This window comes from Otolemur garnettii, unplaced genomic scaffold (genome assembly GCF_000181295.1).
Source record: "Otolemur garnettii isolate 467f Iridium unplaced genomic scaffold, OtoGar3 scaffold00011, whole genome shotgun sequence".
Classification (NCBI taxonomy): domain Eukaryota; kingdom Metazoa; phylum Chordata; class Mammalia; order Primates; family Galagidae; genus Otolemur; species Otolemur garnettii.
Genome location: NW_003852406.1, coordinates 1,522,638 through 1,541,941, shown reverse-complemented (window position 1 = coordinate 1,541,941; position 19,304 = coordinate 1,522,638). Strand labels below are relative to the sequence as shown.

Here is a 19,304-nt window from a genome sequence, read left to right as displayed (position 1 = left end):
ATGCCCCTTGGTTCCCTGGTTTCTGAGTCCATGACCCTGGAGATGCTGCTCAACTGTAATGGCTATCTGTAACCACATTACTCTGCAGAACATTCTGAGTGAAGAGAACTGTAGGTGGTTAAAAGAGTGGTATGCAGTTAAGGGATTTTGATCACATACAAATTAGAACTAGCAAACCTTTAGTTATAGAACTTTGTGCTTTATCTTGCAGGTAGTATGAAGTGAGTCATAGAGAGTTTCTTTAGTAGGAATCTATATTTAAAGAGAAACTTCTTCCCTGTTCTTCCATTGAAAGATGCTTCAGTGTTTTATTTGAAAAGGATTCATTTTAAAAGTATCTACCTTAATCTGGGCAACCTGCATGTAGAGTTTCCCAGAAGGCTTCAGAAGCTTTCTAACGTAGCTCGGGCACTTAGGTGAATTGTTAGTGACCGCATTGTGAAGGAGAAAGAGAGGGAAGATAAATCTTGCATTTTAGTTATACTTTATAATATAAATTTCAGATACATAATCTCATTTGAGCTTCACAGCCTCTCCTAAGAGGTGGATGCAACATCAGTTTACAGATGTTGAAATTCTGGCCCAGGAAGGCATAATTTATTAAAGACAAGCAACTTAGTCGCAAACGGGCCAAAATCTGGGTCTTTGAGCCTCTGGTCTTTCTACTGTTCCTCACAATGCCATGAATTTGGGGTTAAGGCTACAGCTGTCCTACATGTATCCTGAAGAATGCACATAAGCACATGTCACGGTGAAAGGGATATTTGGGAAGACGAGGGAATGGCTTTTCTTTGCTGTTCTCCCTCTGTAATCTCAAGGAGGGCAGCCCTCAGCCCACAGTTCACCATGCTGCCTTTCCAGAAATGAAGTGGGTCTGAGGAAAAGGTGATGGAGCTAGCTCGGACAGGCTCCGATAGTAAAGAGTGCAGTTTGCTTTTGGCTGTACGAGAGAAGCCATGTTATCATGGTGTGCATAGGTTGGTGCTGGGCGGGTCTGCAGGTCTGCACAGAAGACAGCTCCCCAAGGGGCCTGGTGGGGTCTCAGCATACCACTGCTTATGTAGAATTGTCAGAAAAACATCCAAACGCGAACAGGAGCTTTTCAGAAAAAGGAAGTGCAAATATGGGCTGCCAAAGAGAAGAGAGTCTTATTAAGGAGGAATTCCTCCCTCATAGCCTGGGTTTCTTACGAGGCAAAATATTGATGCTGGTCAGTGGGTTTATATTCACCGTAAGTACTTCGAGTGCTGTAGTTTGCCCAGCAACATGTTGGCAGCTTGGGGGAGTAGAACAGAGTGGCTCTCCTGATCCTCCCTGGTTCCCGTGACAGATATCCGCCTGGAAACCTGCTTCCTGAGGTACGAGGACGAGGAATGCACTCTGCCTGTCGCTGGGCGCCACCGCATGGACGCTTGCTGCTGCTCCGTCGGGGCCGCCTGGGGCACCGAGGAGTGCGAGGAGTGCCCCGTGAGAAACACCCCCGAGTACGAGGAGCTCTGTCCCCGAGGACCCGGATTTGCCACCAAAGAAATCACAAACGGGAAACCTTTCTTCAAAGGTACAGTTTGCCAGGGCTGACTGCTTTTCCTTTTAGGCCACAACAGGATTGCATTGTTATGGTCCCAGACCTTTACTTCATCATCTCAGCATGGGTATTTGGTTCTTTTTTGCTTTCTGAATTATACTATGCATAATTATCTTTGTGAAGCAAAGTATAGACTTTTTCTTTTCCTGAGACTGTGGCCCAAGAAGCCCTGAGGGTTAAATTTGGTCTGTGTGGAAACAGTTTCTAGATGGCCCTCTTAAATGTCTCAAGTATATTCAAAGGAACTTGAATAATTTGCTTTCAAAGGCTGTGGGAATTGATTGCTGCTGGAGGACTTGATGTTCCTGAGATTTAATCTTCCGAGGTTCTGTCTCACATCTCGTTTTGTGGAGATGAATTTGTATTTCTTGAGCTCTTGGTCTTGCTCTGGAAAGGCTCCTATTAGAGGAAACTCAGGTCACATGTTACACGTACACAGAGTCTTCTAGCATAGGAGAAGCTTTTTAAATTGTAACAATGAAACCGTACTGGAACATAATACTGAGAGGATGTTTTTAGATAGTATGCTATGCGTTATTTACAAGTAATGTAAATTATAAATGACATCTTTAAAATTCTTATATTTTTGGTATATCCAAGAAAGCATCAAAGAACATTAAATGGATATTCTACTACACACTCAACTGGTTGATGTGGGATGATATATTCTAATAATCTTCTCTGTGCTTTAAATAAATTAAACTTTATTCTAAATTAGCAGTTTAGAATATTTTATTCATTCATTCAGCAAATAAAGTATTCTTTATATATCAAGCAGTGTTCTGGCCCCTCGACGTCCAAATAAACCCACTCCCTCTTTGCTTCTCTGACAAGGCTTTCTAGAATGCGGAAGTGAGCTGGAAATGTTTACAAACTTATATTTTCATGGATCATCTCATATTCCTTGAAATGAGTATTGCCAAGACCTTGAGTCAAGACCTCCTGACCTTCTAGGTGTACAGTGGTGGGTGCTGAGACCTTCTAACTAGTTGCTCATAAACTTTTTCCCCCACTTTGTATTTTTTTTGAAGATATCAATGAGTGCAAGATGATACCCAGCCTCTGCACCCACGGCAAGTGCAGAAACACCATTGGCAGCTTCAAGTGCAGGTGTGACAGTGGCTTTGCTCTTGATTCTGAAGAAAGGAACTGTACAGGTCAGTGAATGGGCCTTGAAGGGCAGGGGAGGGGAATGTCCTTTAAAACTCTTCATCTTTAACCTACTGCTGCAAGAATTCAGATTGTCCTGAAGCTCCTTTGCTGTCACTTGCTGTCTTCACGCAGACATTGATGAATGCCGCATATCTCCTGACCTCTGTGGCCGAGGCCAGTGTGTGAACACCCCCGGGGACTTTGAATGCAAGTGTGACGAAGGCTATGAAAGTGGATTCATGATGATGAAGAACTGCATGGGTGAGTCTGTGGTCATTTTCTCAGCACTGGAAGCATTGATGACTCGCGGCCTGTGGCCCATGTTCTTCTTGCTGCCCCAGTGAGTCGGGAATCGGTCTGCAGCAGATGGAGAGTAACAGAAGTAACCAGGGAATTCATGCTCTGGGGGTGGGGTGACCTCAGAGACTAGTGGTGGACCCTTGAGGAGTGAGTTTGACCCCTGACGTACATGCCCCAGGGGCAAAGGGAACAATTCCAGCAGAAACTAGAGTAGAGGTCCCATTACAGGGTTTGCTCCAACAGAAAAGAGATTGATTAAGCTGTTTGCCTTAGGTCTAGTTCCCTAGAAACAAGGGGGATTCTAGTAAAAGTGATTTTTTTTTTTTTTGAGGCAGTGCTCTCAGGATGAACCTCTTAGGAAGTGAGGGAAATAGGTTAGTGCAGGGAAGGAAGGTAAGTCATGAGTTGGGCTGCACTTTAACCTTACTCTGATTCTGCAGGGAGCTCTGGTGTGTGAGGGGCACCAGAGTCGTCCTACCTTAAACAGGGAGGTTAGGATTTCATACTTTCATGTCAGTTCACCCAGTTATTGGCCATGGGTGAGTGAGGTGAGCATAGGAGAGTGAGGTGGTCAGCAGCCCTCCAAGAAGGGAGCTTGGGAGTCCTTAGCAGCCAGGACATCCAGCAACTGGGGTTGGTGCTCTGGCTCAGTAAAAGGGATCAGGACACTGCCACCATCTTCAGCGTGGTCATTTCTATTTTGCAGATATTGATGAGTGTCAGAGAGATCCTCTTCTGTGCCGAGGAGGTGTTTGCCTGAATACAGAGGGAAGTTTCCGCTGCGAGTGCCCGCCTGGTCACCAGCTGTCCCCCAATATCTCTGCATGTATTGGTAAGGAAGGAAGACTTTCGCTCTACTCGCGTGGTCAGACGTTTGACCCACATCTCTGCCAGAGTCAGAGGTTTACGTTTGGACGTTTTCTCTTTTTATTTTCTCGACAGACATCAACGAGTGTGAACTGAGTGCACATCTCTGCCCCAATGGCCGCTGTGTGAACCTCATAGGAAAGTACCAGTGTGCCTGCAACCCTGGCTACCAATCCACTCCCGACAGGCTGTTTTGTGTTGGTAAGTTCCATATTTTATTTTATTTTTCTGTTTTGTTTATATTTCATTTCATCCTCAAAACATTCAAACAATGTATCCCAAGTTCTGTTTTCACTACTGTTAACTTCTACCTGATCTTATTCGTTTCTCTGTAAGTAAAATTCATTTTACTGTGGTCACAGTCTTTGGATCTCATCTCCCTTATCTGTTTAAAGAGCTAGTTAAACCAAGGACATAGGAGGTTGTAGTTCTAATATGTGCTATTTGAGCCATGCTGTTTTGAATAGTGAGATAGTGACAGATGCTTTGTTTATGCATGTGCTAAGTGGTAACTAACCTGATGTTCATTTGCTACCTGGTAAATCAACAAGTGATAACTAACCACTGGAAATAAACTAAACACAGTGAATGCTGTGGAAAAGACAAAAAAAGGGGGTGTATGTGAAATTTCTGCCCTTAAGTAGTTTAGATCAGCTAAAAGATTTCAGAGAATAACTGTTGGAAAGAAGAGCATGGAATGTTCACATCTTACATTGAGGTAGAGGCCACGTCTGGCACTTCTTAAAGATGGGTTTTTGTGGGACAAGCATTTTGCTTTGTGGTTGGCCTTCTGTAGGTTTAGTCGTGCTGTGAAGAGTGGCACTGAAAACCCTGTGGCTTTATTGTGCCCCAAGTCAAAGTGAAATGTGAAATCTGCCAGTTTTTGCCTGGTTTGGGGTGTATATGGTGTGGAACTGCCAAGTCTCACATGGTTTCCACCCAAAACCATAAATCAGCCCAAATTCTTCTGAACCATGGCCCAGGACAACTCAGAACTCCAACTTAGGTTCTTGCAAAGGATTGGAACCTCAGCCAATCAAACTGAATTTTAAGTTTATAACTGAATCTGTGACCAAAAGAATCTCACCCACATGTGCCCTATTGTCCCTGAGATATGTCCTCCTAGTCCTGAGTACTTCTGCATTGCAGGGGGCACGTCACATATCATGTGATTAATTGTTCATCTGCCTCCCAGGCTCCAGTGTAATCATTATGAAGGCAGGGTTAGTTCTGTTTCATTTACTATTAGACCCTATCTCTAGCATATAGTAGCTGTAAGTAATATTTGTTAAAGGAATCAGTGACTTCCACTTGCTCTAGGATGCTTCCCCCCTCCCCCCATCCTTTTACTGGTGTTTGGAAACTTTAAACATATGCCATGCTCATAATCACAGAGGAGGGTGTCTTAGCCTACTTTTGTGATGCTGTAACAGAATACCAGAGACTAGGTACTTTATAATGAACAGAAATGTATTGGCTCCCAGTTCTGGAACTAGCATCTGGCATGGGCCTTCTGGCTGCATTATCCTCACCCTTTCATAATAGCACTAATCTCACCCCTGAGGGTGGAGCCCTCATGGCCTAATTACGTAGTAAAGGTCCTACCTCTTAATACTGTTACAATGGCCATTTAATCTTCAACGTGAGTTTTCGTGGAGAGTGGCATTGAAGTCATACCAGAAGGTGATATTAATTTCATTTCTTTCAGACATTGATGAATGCAGCATCATGAACGGTGGTTGTGAAACCTTCTGCACAAACTCTGAAGGCAGCTATGAATGCAGCTGTCAGCCAGGATTCGCACTAATGCCTGACCAGAGATCATGTACTGGTGAGTAGCTTTTAGCCTTGTGTTGAAATTTCTCAACAACAGGTCCCTAAGTAGAGCGATTCCAGGCCCAGCTTGGAGTCAGATCGCTTTGGGTTCAGATCTTTGCTTGTCACATATTTTAACTTCGTCCTTGATCAAGATACTTAACATCAGAATCCTGATCTATACACTAGAGTTCCTATCACCCATGTGAAAGGGTATCTACAAGACTGAGCATAGTAGCTGGCATATAATAACAAGTGGAATATAAAATACGTTTTCTTTCATTGGTCAGAATTTTTAAAAGTTCGATCTTTTGGCGTAATTCAGTGCTGTACCAGTTGTGTTCCTTGTACCTCAACATTAGCATCACATGAGAACTTGTTTAAACTGCAAGACTTGAGGCTTTAACCCAGATCTCCTAAATCAGACACTATTGGGAGAGGTCCTGATAATCTGTGTTCTCACAGGCTGTCCACATAGTTTGGATGTGTGCTAAAGTTTGAGAGCCCCGGTCTAATTTACACTCCCATTGTTAACACCCTGAGCTGGCAGAACCATGCAGCCAGCTAGAGATGAGAAATGAAGGGGGTAACATGGGTTTTGATTTGGGATTAGGTTAAGAAGAGAACTGGGGCTTAGGAACAAAATTATTTTATCTGACCTTGAAATTTTTCCCTAAAAACTCAAGGTATGAATTTGGCTATAAAAATAATTGTTATAAAATAAATATTATTACTAAAAGTGCATCTAAGTAAATATTCTTATTTCAAGTAATTTTCCCCTTCACGTATCAGTAAAACAAATTATAGGCCATCGGCATTTATAATTTGATGGTGACAAATATAAGATGCATGATCAATGATAAATTCAAAAAGAGTTATAGACTTTTTTTTTTTTTGAGACAGAGTCTCACTTTGTCGCCCTCAGTAGAGTGCTATGATGTCACAGCTCACAGCAACCTCCAGCTCTTGGGCTTAGGCAATTCTCTAGCCTCAGCCTCCCAAGGAGCTGGGATTACAGGCACCCACAACACCTGGCTATTTTTTGTTGCAGTTTAGCCAGGGCCGGGTTTGAACCCATATACACCCTCAGTATATGGGGCCGGCACCCTACTCACTGAGCCACAGGTGCCACCCAAGAGTTATAGACTTTTTAAGTGGGTCACTGTCCTCAAACAGTAGATTGTGAATCTTGAAAATGTTTCTGTCCTTTTTTCCTGAGAATAACCTGATGTGATAATTTATGTAAAGCTTCTTTTGGATTTGAGAGCTTGATGCTAGTAGGCTGAGTTTATTTGACTTGGGTTAGTTAATATTTTCTCACTGAATAATGGAATCAATGTCAACAACATGAGGATGTTGGTTTTATCCTTTGCAGACATCGACGAGTGTGAAGATAATCCCAATATCTGTGATGGGGGTCAGTGTACAAACATACCTGGCGAGTACAGGTGCTTGTGTTATGATGGATTCATGGCATCTGAAGACATGAAGACTTGTGTAGGTAAGCAAAGAAGACAGAATTTTCTATCTTGTCTGGGTGTCTGGTTTTATGTAATTCTGTGAATTACATAAAGGTCAGTTTGAGTAGTTAAAAGATGGATTCCATGAAAAAGTAAGACTTTAGAGGCATAGTATTAGTACTAATATTCTAAACCCAGCATTCCAAGGGCTACTTTCTTGTGGCTGCAATATAATGCTCTTGTCATATATGTTATGTGGACTGAGCTGGTCACAGGTCAACTCTAGATGGACATTTAATTATTCCCATCCACTTAATCCTCCTTCTGTTGTGACTACAAACTTTTAATTTTTCACTAAAGGCAAGAAAAATTTATCTCTGACAAGAATGCAGTAAACTCTACCATTGATCATATCTGTTTTAAATAGTTGCTATTGCTGTGCCTTCAAATTTGTTAAACTTTTCTTCTGCAATATCCAATCTTCCATTAATCCCATCCGGTGTATTTTTCATCTCAGATATTATAGTTTTCATCTTTAAGAGTTTCATTTGGGTCTTTGTCTCTATTTCATAAGTTTAATCATTCCTCTAGCTTTTTGAACACATGGAATAGTTACAGTAAAGAATTCTTTTAATGTCTTTGTCTACTGATTCCATTGTCTGTGTTATGTGTGGGCCATTTCAATAAATGAGTTTCTTCTTCATTATGGGTCATATTTTCCTGCATCCTTGAATGCCTGGTAATTTTGTACTGGATGCCAGATATTGTAAATTTTGCCTTACTGGATGTAGGTATTTTTGTATTCCTAGAAATATTTTCAAGGTTTGCTTCAGAATACAGTTAAATTACGTGAAAACAGATTGATCCCTTGCAAAGTCCTGCTTTTAAGTAGCAGTTCATTAGGGCTAATTTTGCTCCATTACTAAAGGTGATTATTCTGGATAGTCTACCCAATTCTCTATGAATTATGAGGTTTTCCAGTTTGACTGGTAGGGACAGGCACAATTCCAGGCCTCTGTGAACTTTGAGGATTGTTCCTTCTAATATTTTTGGGTAGTGTTTTCCCCAGCCTCAAGTAGTTTGTTTCCTTTCCCTACTTACACCAACTTACTACTCACTACACATCTGAATACAGAGGAAGCCCTTTGGCAGAGCCCTGGAGTTCTCTATGTCCTTTACCCTGTGAACTCTAGCTACGTTGGCCTTTAAGGACCTCAAAATTAATCCCCTCCACTCAGGGGATCACTGATTCCATCTGCCATCACCCTCCCTATGCCATGGGCATAAACCTCCCTCTGCTCAGTAATCTGGGGCAATTGTAGAACTCACCTAGTTTGTTTCTCTAGGTGAGTTCTCGTTTGGCTAATGTCCGATGTCTAGAAAACCATTTTTTTTTTTTTAATAGTTTCTTCTGGCTAATGTCCAATGTCTGGAAAACCATTTCTTTTTTTAATGTCGATGGTCCTTTTTTTTAAGTTATTTTTCATAGGAAGGTAATGTGAATCACTGTTATTCCATCTCAGCCAGAAGCAAGTGTCTAGAATGGATTAGATTTAAATTTTGATCACATTTATCTTCTGAAAACCATCACCGAAAATTTGCCAACTCCTAAAAATTAAAATAAATGTCATAAAAATTTTTAATTTGGGAAAGAAGTGAAGTTCGTAACTACTTACACAGAACTACCAACTTATCTGTCCTTTCTTTTAAAATATAAGAACTAAATTGTTAGCATCAGGCAGACTGAATTAGAATTTTCATCTTGCATCAGCGTGTGCTGTTCTAAACGTTTTCTAGGCTGTCACATAAGCAAGCTCTGGACTCTGCCTGGAGTTAATCAGTTTTTTGATTACCTGACCCACTGCTTGTGGACCATATAAAAGCCAGTCTTTGTGCATAACTGACACTATAGAAAGCAAATGTGAATTGGCCTTCGTAAACAGAACGTTTTTTTCTGAATACGAGCATTTTACTTTTCTCATTTATTTGTCATAGTTATTTACTTCAGGGAAAGGGTATTCAGTATCATCAAACAGTTCCATGTATTAATAACATCTATGTTTTGCAGATGTCAATGAATGTGATCTGAATCCAAATATCTGCCTAAGTGGGACCTGTGAAAACACCAAAGGCTCCTTCATCTGCCACTGTGATATGGGCTATTCTGGCAAAAAAGGAAAAACTGGCTGTACAGGTGTGTTTCTTCAGATTGAACAATAAAATATTAAGTGGTTAAGTGATTGGTACGTAATTATAGAATACTATAAGTTTTAAAACCATCATTACATTTTAACTACCTTGTAAAGCATTTTGCATAACATTATTCATTCATTTAGCTTCCACGTCTTTGAAGTTTGTCATAACTTTATATTGGATCCAAGTGAAAGTTTTTTCTTTATTTGTGAAAAAAGAGCATATTGAATAAATTAACACTATAAATAACACGTCTTTATGAGATTAAAATCACATTTTCATATTCAGGTTGTGAACATGCTAATTGCCAAACTTTCATACTCCTTTATTAAAGCAAGCCTTTCCCAGTAACCTCCCTTGCCTGCAGTTCATTTAAGTGAATATATAACAAATTACTCTTCAAAGAAATGCATCCTATAAATGCATATATTTCATCAATTCTCACTAATCTTCCATTTCCCTAAACCAGAGTGCTTTTGATGTATTAAGTTGCTTTTGTCCAAATAAGTTTTTGGACAAAATGGGAATTTATGGGAATTAGTAAATCTTTTGAAATAATAATTGACCCATTTGCAATTTAGTTTGTCTAATACCAATAGCATTTGAGAAGACATTTTTACAACATTCATAGGGGATTGTCCTAGTAAATAAGAAGTTACTCTGTGACAATGACATTCTTTTCTGTGTGTGTGAGACAGAGTCTCACTATTCGCCCTTGGTAAAGAGCTATGGCATCACAGCTCACAGCAACCTCAAACTCTTGGGCTTAAGCAATTCTCTTGCCTCAGCCTCCCAAGTAGCTGGGACTATAGGTGCCCGCCACAATGCCCAGCTATTTTGTTGTTGTTGTTGTCATTGTTGTTTGGCGGGCTTGGGTGGGGTTTGAACCCACCAGCCCCGGTGCATGTGGCTAGTGCCCTAAACACCGTGCTATGGGCGCTGAGCCAACAATGACATTGTACAGTCTGTGTTTAGTTGACATTTTCACAGATAAGACAGTGATCTTACATATGTGGATTGGCGTAATAAAGTTTTACCATAATTACTTATACTAATGTAACAGATTATGACATACAACATAAAACATAATGGTGACCATGAGGAGCTTGAATTAGGTAACTGTGTGGTTAATTTCTTTATAAATAATAGACTTTAATTCTAAAAGCCAGTTTATCAAGCCTGTGTGACCTAAACATTAAAATATTTGCAGATTGGCAATATAGTAAATGTACAGATTTTCCTCTTAATTAATATCAACATGTTTCAGAAAACACCAAAATATATTACTTTTCACACTGGCCAAAAATGTTAAATTTCAAATGTATTGATACATAGGATAAGGGAATTAATATTACTATTGGTTCAAGAATAACAAGACCTAGCTGACTTATGAAAAGAAGCACAAAGCTGAAATGTTTTCACGCTCTTTGTGCCAGTCTGCACATAAGTCCTGGCTGAGGGGTCCATTCTGAGAAGTGGCACAGGGTTTCAACTCTCAATCCAATATATCCTCTCAGGTGTGTCGTTCTGTATCTCCGTGGGTTCAAGTTTTCTTTTTAGCTTCCAGCATAAATATATGACTTAGTGTAAGGGATGGTGGTGTGGCAGTAGGAAGAAGATAGGATAATTCTACATTGTGTTTTACCTAATAGAGTATAATACCATTGTTTGGATAAGCTGAGCTCTCTGAAATTCAGCCCAGAGGCAGTGATACTTAGGAAGGCAAAAGTTAATTTCATGGGCCAGGCTTCATTCCCTCTTAGTAAAAGGGTCTCTAGAATTCCATGCTCCACCAGCTAAGTGGGGTGTACGTAACAGCTGATGACCTTAGGCTTCTTATTGTAAAGAAAGCTTATATTCCCATTCTGTATTAATATAGATTTAGAAAAATGAGGTATAATGTATGTAGCACCTTTAGAACCATGCTGGTTGATGAAGGAAAGCCATTGATGTTATCTTAAATGAGCCACACGGACACAGTGTCGAGAGTCCATTTTCATGAAAGATAACACTTCCGGCTCGGCGCCTATAGCTCAAGCGGCTAAGGCGCCAGCCACGTACACCTAAGGGGGCGGGTTCGAATCCCCAGCCCGGACCCGCCAAACACAATGACGGCTGCAACCAAAAAATGGCCGGGCGTTGTGGCGGGCGCCTGTGGTCCCAGCTACTTGGGAGGCGGAGGCAGGAGACTCTCTTGAGCCCAGGAGTTGGAGGTTGCTGTGAGCTGTAATGCCACGGCACTCTGCCCAGGGGGACAGCTTGAGGCTCTGTCTCAAAAAAAAAAAAAAAAAAAAAGATAACACTTCCAGCAAAACTTTGTTCTGCTGTTTACTGACACAGGCTTGAATCAGTTTAAAGAAGGAAGATCTTGCTCATTGAAAGGCTTATTCACAACTGAATTTGCACAGATACTAGGACTGTGGTGGCGAGTTGTGAACTATGTGTTAGATGAGATGACGCTAGTTTTATGTTAGGGACAGTAGCCTTTTAGTACATCACAGGGACAGAAACAGATTTAAAGTCAAAAAACCACTTAGCCCTTTTCCGAGGGCTGATATCTCCCTACCCATTATTTTAAATCGCAGCCTAAAATGATTCTTCAGTTTGGTAACATCCAGCTAGCCCTGAAGGATGGAGACTAGAGGCTTATACCCCTTTGATATCATGGTAGCATGACATGTGGTATTCTCATCTAGAGGAGGAGTCCCTGGAATTATTTCCTAGTTCACAGGAACAAATCACCAGGTTGTTTTTCAGGTATTCAAATATTCCTATTGGGGAAGTAACACAGCCCTGACCTGTGGAAGGAAGGACTGCATCTACTAGAAAGACAGGAAGAAAAAAAAGGAAAAAGAAAATGATCCTCTGTAGATACTGTTATTAAAAACCAAGAGTATCACATTTGATTGGAAATGACTTAAATAAGCAGGGAGTTCGGTATACTTAAAAACAAGTTTTTAAAAATGTAGACCCAAATATTTTTTAATCCTATGTTACTAGGGCAATGTTAGCCTGCTTTTAATTTAAAATAAGTGTCACTCACAACTTAGAATACCATCAGGTTACCTTGGTGATGGTCACATTAAAGGCAAATGTTTGTAATGTTCCAGGCAACTGATATAAATAGAGATTTGTATCTGGCTTAATTGGATAAGCAACCCACACCACAAATAACACCAAGAACAGAGCTGAAAATGTCTTTTGATAATAGATAAAAGAAATGTATCCACTTATTTATTTAGATAAGTAGATTTTTTTTTTGATGGGTACCCAGTAAAAGAATTGTAAGAATATGTATGCTATTTCACAAGGAACAACTTAGTTTCATGAGAACTGAAGAAAATAGCCTCTGGGCTCCATTACAGTTTTGTCTAAATATTTCAGCTCCCTGTCATTACTGATTGTTTCCATTTTAACAAATAAACATTTTTTTTTTCACCCCAATCACTTTAGCAATGTTCAGAATCCACCCACTGACTTACATTCTCAGCCCACACAGATGCTAAGGCTTTCTTTTTACTCCTTAAGCTTTGTCCAAATTGTGGGCACTGCTGAGAGAAACATTGAATTCAATGGAGAGAGAATACACATTTGCTTGAAGCTTAGAACGCCGTTTTTCTGTGGCCCAATGTAAGGATTCTGCTGCTTCATGTATATAATTATAATTAGGCAACAAATTGGAAGAAGGAAAAATAAGTCCCTACCGGGAGCCATCTCTGGTGGGCCTGGGCTTTCACAAGCTAATGTGTAAGACCGTATTTCCCATTGTGTGCTCACTGAGTGAGTGCATAAAGCCTACTATTAAGTAGAATAAAACCTGAATTGTCTTCAGTGAAAGTGGCAGAGTTTCCAGACAATGCCATTTCTCAGACTATCGGATTCCTTTCAAATGACCAGTGTTTCTGATGAGTCTCAGTCCGGGCAGGGGATTGCACACTTGAGCCACCAGCAGTCAGTGAGAACTTGTGTTCATTTCCTTCCAGTTTCTTATCACTGCTAATTCTCCTCCACTGGCCGTCGGCCTGTGAAAACTCCATGGGTGTTCAGTTAATAGTCTTGGCTCAAATTTGGATCCAAATTAAGAAATCCAAGTAGCCTTCACGTTTGGCCTCTCCATTCACTGTAACGCCCTCTTCCTCAATGCCTAATCAAGGAGTTTCTGCAGTGTGTCGGCTCTGGCTAGATTAGGATCCATGTGACGGGAAGCCCAGATGGCGGGGCAGGCAGGTGTTTGTGTGGGCGATAGAGCCTCTCCCTGCTCGACTGTAAGGGTAGGCCGCAGCTGCTTGGAGCCCAAGCCTGTACTTGGACGGCAGGCTCACAGGCAACATACCCAGAGCTTGTGCAGGGGGTCTGCTCAGAACACACACTTGCCCGTCAAGGAAGCTGTGCACGTAGGACCACTGACTCTTGGTCATAGAAGCTTAGTGGGGTTATGGAGGTTGCAGTGTGAGCCTTAAATTTGAATTTCTTTGCTTTTCTTGGCTTATGCCTATTCTTAATCTTAAAAAGGAATTTTCTGTCTGGAGCAAACTTGTAGAGGAAAGAGAACATTTGTACAGAAAGAGATGTTCTTGGCAAGTGTGTACTGTGTTTCCTGCATATTATTGAAGAGTGTTTCAAGACACTGTTTTTATTTGCTTGTTTTCCTTATGGCTCAGTTTCCCCCTTCTGTTTGCTTTTGTAATGAATTACAGTCCTAAGCCCAAGTCTGCCATGGAAAGGATTAATGAATAATGGTTGGTACAGATATGCACATACAATTCAGAGAGCTCTTTACATTTATGACCACTTTAATTCTTTCTGATTCACTTGCTATATACTGAGAGTGTAAAGCATTGAGATTATGACTTACACAAATATTCACAAAATGGAGAATTAGATATGGGATCCTGAATTATTCTCTCGTGGGACCCCGGAGTGCATAATATACTACAGTCTCTTCCAAATAATTTCTTTTCACCTGGAAAGCATTGCAGTAAACTTTCAAATATTTTCTTGGATTGGAAATTTATATTAGCCTATTATTAATGGAGTTTTAAAAAGGAGGGAGATTCTTCTTTTTAAAAGAAATGGTTATTTTCTTAATGGCAAGATTAAATATGGAAGGCAAAAACCCTATGAAAGGATACCATTGATCATCAGAAAATTGAAAAGAAAAATATTACAGAATTACTAGATAAATGGGTTGCAGTCATCTCTAAAAATTGTATTTAGTCAAAGAGATTAGTGGATATTTCTATTTAATATTCACCAGCATGTTGAGATTAGTGGATATTTCTATTTAATATCCACCAGCATGTTGAGAACTCTAAAAAGTGAGACAGAGTCCAGTCCTGATGTGACTAGGGAACCGAGCTCAGGTAGGCAGCCGTGACCCAAGGGAAAGAGTGGTGATCAGGAGACAGGGAAGCTGAGTTCCAGGGCTCCTGGCTCTGCCCCTCACTCACTGTGGGGCCCAATCCCTGTGTCCTCTGAGAAACTGAGGACGGGGAGAGTTGAATTCTAAGTTTTCCCCACCTGATTCTCTAACATCTCGAAGCTTTCATAGTTAGGCTTTGAAGCTCATTTTTGCCACCTTTGTCAGAGATCATGCCCAACAAGGGAGAGAAATTCAGGCAGGACTCCACCAAAGTAGTGGTTTGTGTCATTGCCTCTGAGAAGAGAGATTATCAGAAAGAAGTGTCTGTGGCCCTGCTTGGGGACACCTGTGAAAGTTCTGCGGCATCTGTCAGGTTTGGGAAGGCTTATTTTCTTGAATTCCCTTGCCTGCTTACCAATATTATCCATGGGTTGGCCTTCCTCCTCATTTTCTCGGAATGTGCCACGTTCAATTATTCACTTGGCTAAAGCTCCTGGTTACAAGTCTGAAGCTATGTGCCTCTCTTGACCTGCTACAATAACTCCATAGGTTTCTGTGGCTGCCAGGGTTACATACTATACAATAGATTGTGATGCAAGGACGTCCTTCCAGGCATGTTTCCATTTTCTGATTATTAGCGATACAACAAATTTTTTGTAGGAGAGATTTGCCTTTATTTTATGTTTGCTGTGGAAGTTATGAAGAAGCCCGAGATCCAAGGACTGTTTCAGCTTCACATGGAACATTTGGCAGACAACATGTTTCTAAACACTTTGAAATCATTTAATTGGGCTTCTTAAGTAAACAAGGGGGTAAACATGAATCACTTGCCCAGTTTCTTTTTCATGCCACTATTCAAGTGATCCCTGGAAACTATTGCAACATTGTCCTTCTTGACCTAAATTTTGTGTTAGATATTGGTTTCCACTCACAGTATCAAAGCTGGAGTTCTTGTTCTTAGTTTAATGACAAAGTTGATTATGAGGGTAACTCATTATACAATGGGTTGTCTTCAAGAAACCAACTGTATTTCACTTTATACATTATATTCTTTTCTATAACACTTTTATATTATAGGGTCTATCTTGGCTGAATTTGCAGTGAAATTTTGGAGAATGGAGAATTCTAGAGAATTTGGAGCCTTTTAGTAATATGTCCCTAATCTGATACTCCTTAAATTGCAACAAATCCCCACTGATTTGATTTTAGTTTTGTGTTAAATATACAAGAAAGCTTGGTACTCCAATGTACTGGGACCCTAAGAAGCTAGGGAAAAGACAGTTCACATACTGCTTTAAGGAACATTTTCTGCAAATGCTTTTATTAGTAATACATAAAGTAAAGCTTTAATAGAAATAAAGTATAATTAAATATCATAGTGTTTTAAGCTTAGGAATAAAGTATATTTACTATGTAGAATTTGATGATATTCTAATTTGCCTACAACACTGTATTACTTTGTATATATAAGATACAAAACAATGTACATTTACTCTATAGTTGACTTATTAAAAATATCGACAATGGAAACATATGACTATATGAATGTTTTGACATAATAACTAAGAAAGTTACATGAAGGCTATGTTAACCAGTTTGATGGAAGTGTCTTGGATTGTGTACGAAAACACCACACTGTACCCCCAAAGTGCATCAATGTACACAGTTACCATTCAATAAAAAAAAAAAAAAAAGAAACATATGACTATGAGTGTTAATACTCTGCAGTGGTGTCCATCCTTTTTCTCTTCTTCCATGTATTAGAAGAATAAGAGTTATCTTGAGCCACACATTGAATACACAAACACTAACAAAAGCTGATGAGTAAAATAAAAGGTCCAAGCTTTTTGTGATGTGTGACACCACAGATAAGCAAAACAGTCTTCAAATAATCTGCATGTGGCCCAAGGGCCACAGCTTGGACACCCCTGCCAGTATAGAACATTAGATCTTCAGCTGTGAAAAGGTTCATTTTGCTTTGTAGTAACTGGACCCTTGCATTAAAATAAGGAAAATAATTAGAGTTAATAACAACAAGAACCATCATTTTTTTTCTTCTTAAATTGGAATTTAACACTGTTCAGTATATGAAGAGTTTATATGTGGATTGCTAAGCTGGTCTGTACTATACTATGAGAAGTATGAAGGCAAGTCATCTTTTGAATGTTGCTAAGTTATTTGAAAGACCAAGAGACATTTGTCCCGAACTTTCTTCTAAATTACTGGTATTTTTCCAGATATCAATGAATGTGAGATTGGAGCTCACAACTGCGGCAGACATGCTGTGTGCACCAACACAGCAGGGAGCTTCAAATGCAGCTGCAGTCCTGGGTGGATCGGAGATGGTGTGAAGTGCACTGGTGAGTTAGGAAATGATAGAGATTGCTTATCATGAACTACATGGATTATAAATATATTAATTCGGCAAAGTCAAATTTGATTTGTGTATTATTGATTTCGGGTGCCATGCTTGTTGTTAATAACGATATAATCTTTTTCTTTCAGATTTGGATGAATGCTCCAATGGAACCCACATGTGCAGCCAACATGCAGATTGCAAGAATACCATGGGATCCTACCGCTGTCTCTGTAAGGAGGGATACACAGGCGACGGCTTCACTTGTACAGGTAGGCTCCTGCTGGAAACAACTGTGTAAACGTCGATCAGAGAAGCAACGTGTTCCACTTCTTAGACCATCAATTCTTTTTTAAGGGCTGGGTCAATTAAGAGAAAAGATTGGTTATTTGAGACTAGATGCCTGTGGAATAAAAATTTGTAACCAGGTCAATTAGGGACACCTCAGAAGCTAACTCACTCTCCGTCTCTTTTTATCTATCTATCTACACACACAGACACGTCTGTATCACTGTATGTAATGATGTCATTAGTTTAATACAAATTACTCTTCCTTTTTATATTCCTTAGTTTTTATGTTTTTGTGCCTATTTCTCACCCATTACTTGTTTTCCATACCAAACACAAGGGTAAGCTTGCTGCAGGAAACTATGTAAGAAAAAAGGATTCAGTGTTGTGGATCAGAACAGCAGATACGTCTCTGACTAGCCATCATCACCATTCCATACTGATCTAAGCATGAATTTCATAACTGCTTTTAAAGGAATTCATTCACTTCCGGTTTTATGATATATTAATGAAATTTTCTTTGCGAGGTCTCTAATTAAGAGTCATAGAGTTAAAACAAACAGCTACCTATATTTAAACATATATGATTAGGGATGTGATTGTATACATTATTCAAATATGTGTGCATGTATATGCAACAGGTTTTATGTCAAGGTTGTGGGATTAAATAAAATAGTGAGATCCCTTACTCGGTGGCTATTAAATAGGATAGCTGCTCATATAACTTGATGCGTTAATTTATCCTGAGCATTTTGCTCGTAAGAAGTCACTTAAGAACTAAGGAGGCTGAGGTCAATTAAGTGCTGACCCTAAAATCATTCTGAACTCATTGTCAGTTTCATCAGCAATGAAGTCATGGTAGTTTGTTGTTCCTAACTTAGTGATGTTTTGGCCTCATCAAACCTCTTAGTACTTTTGAGAATATACTAAAATTTCATGTATTAGGCATGGAAGGTTCATGTGTTTGTTATTTAATGCCTATAATTGCTAAGGAAACTAGACAGGGGTGAAGAAGATGGGAATTTTTGTTCCCTGTGTGATTGGCACTCTTGTTCTGTCGCCACCCAGGTAAGCCTGGAACTTGAGAGGAAGGCACAAACCAGGACATGTTGTTTCCTGTCATGGATGTGCCCTCCACGTGGAGGACCTTTCTTGAAAAGGCCTTAGTTTGAATGATTCTGTTGGTTTATTAATGGTTTTACATCATCAGAGATAATTTAGCATTCAGGGTTCTGAATCTGAGCCCCACATTCATTGCATACTCACCATTAGCATTCAAAGGAAAAAAACAAGTTTAAATTTGTCAAATAAGAGGTATGGTGAAATATACTCCTGCACTTAGGACGTTTTAGAATAATTGTCAGACCCTGAGGGGTCGGAAAGCTCCGAACTGAGGAAGACTAACTTGCATTTCTTTCTGGCTGTAGACCTGGATGAGTGCTCCGAGAACCTGAATCTCTGCGGCAACGGCCAGTGCCTCAATGCCCCAGGAGGATACCGCTGTGAATGCGACATGGGCTTCGTGCCCAGTGCCGATGGGAAAGCCTGCGAAGGTAACTGATGGGGAAGCTGCTGGGAGCCTGTGGGGCTTGATGAGATTAGGTTATTTAAGTTTAATTCCTGTTGCTTTTTTTTTTTAAACTGAGGCGTATTTTGGCTTCACATCTAAGCTGGTCACTTCAGTCTATGAGAAGATTGGGTCTCCAACTGGACCATTTCTCTTTGGGCAGAGAAAAAAATCGGCTCTCTGGCCAGGGGATTTGGAAGGGTGCACCCTCTGGTCGTAGATGAGAGCAGGCAGCCAGGTGTGGTTAACTCCAGCACTGGAGCACCCACTGGTCACAGATGAGAGCGGGCAGCCAGGTGTGGTTAACTCCAGCAAGGGGGCACCCACTGGTCATAGATGAGAGCGGGCAGCCAGGTGTG

At 40.3% G+C, this 19,304-nt stretch overlaps 1 protein-coding gene across 1 annotated transcript in view; it reads left to right on the top strand.

Moving 5' to 3' along the window:
• The window catches only part of FBN1 (fibrillin 1), a 233,936-nt gene that overhangs the window by 152,530 nt on the left and 62,102 nt on the right, over nucleotides 1-19,304 (top strand). The window contains exons 24-34 of the mRNA XM_023510045.1: nucleotides 1,331-1,558; nucleotides 2,617-2,742; nucleotides 2,870-2,998; nucleotides 3,744-3,869; nucleotides 3,980-4,105; nucleotides 5,613-5,735; nucleotides 7,095-7,220; nucleotides 9,248-9,373; nucleotides 16,972-17,094; nucleotides 17,240-17,362; nucleotides 18,806-18,931. Of these exons, the coding sequence (XP_023365813.1) occupies nucleotides 1,331-1,558; nucleotides 2,617-2,742; nucleotides 2,870-2,998; nucleotides 3,744-3,869; nucleotides 3,980-4,105; nucleotides 5,613-5,735; nucleotides 7,095-7,220; nucleotides 9,248-9,373; nucleotides 16,972-17,094; nucleotides 17,240-17,362; nucleotides 18,806-18,931 (1,482 nt within the window). The remainder of the gene's footprint in view (nucleotides 1-1,330; nucleotides 1,559-2,616; nucleotides 2,743-2,869; nucleotides 2,999-3,743; nucleotides 3,870-3,979; nucleotides 4,106-5,612; nucleotides 5,736-7,094; nucleotides 7,221-9,247; nucleotides 9,374-16,971; nucleotides 17,095-17,239; nucleotides 17,363-18,805; nucleotides 18,932-19,304) is intronic.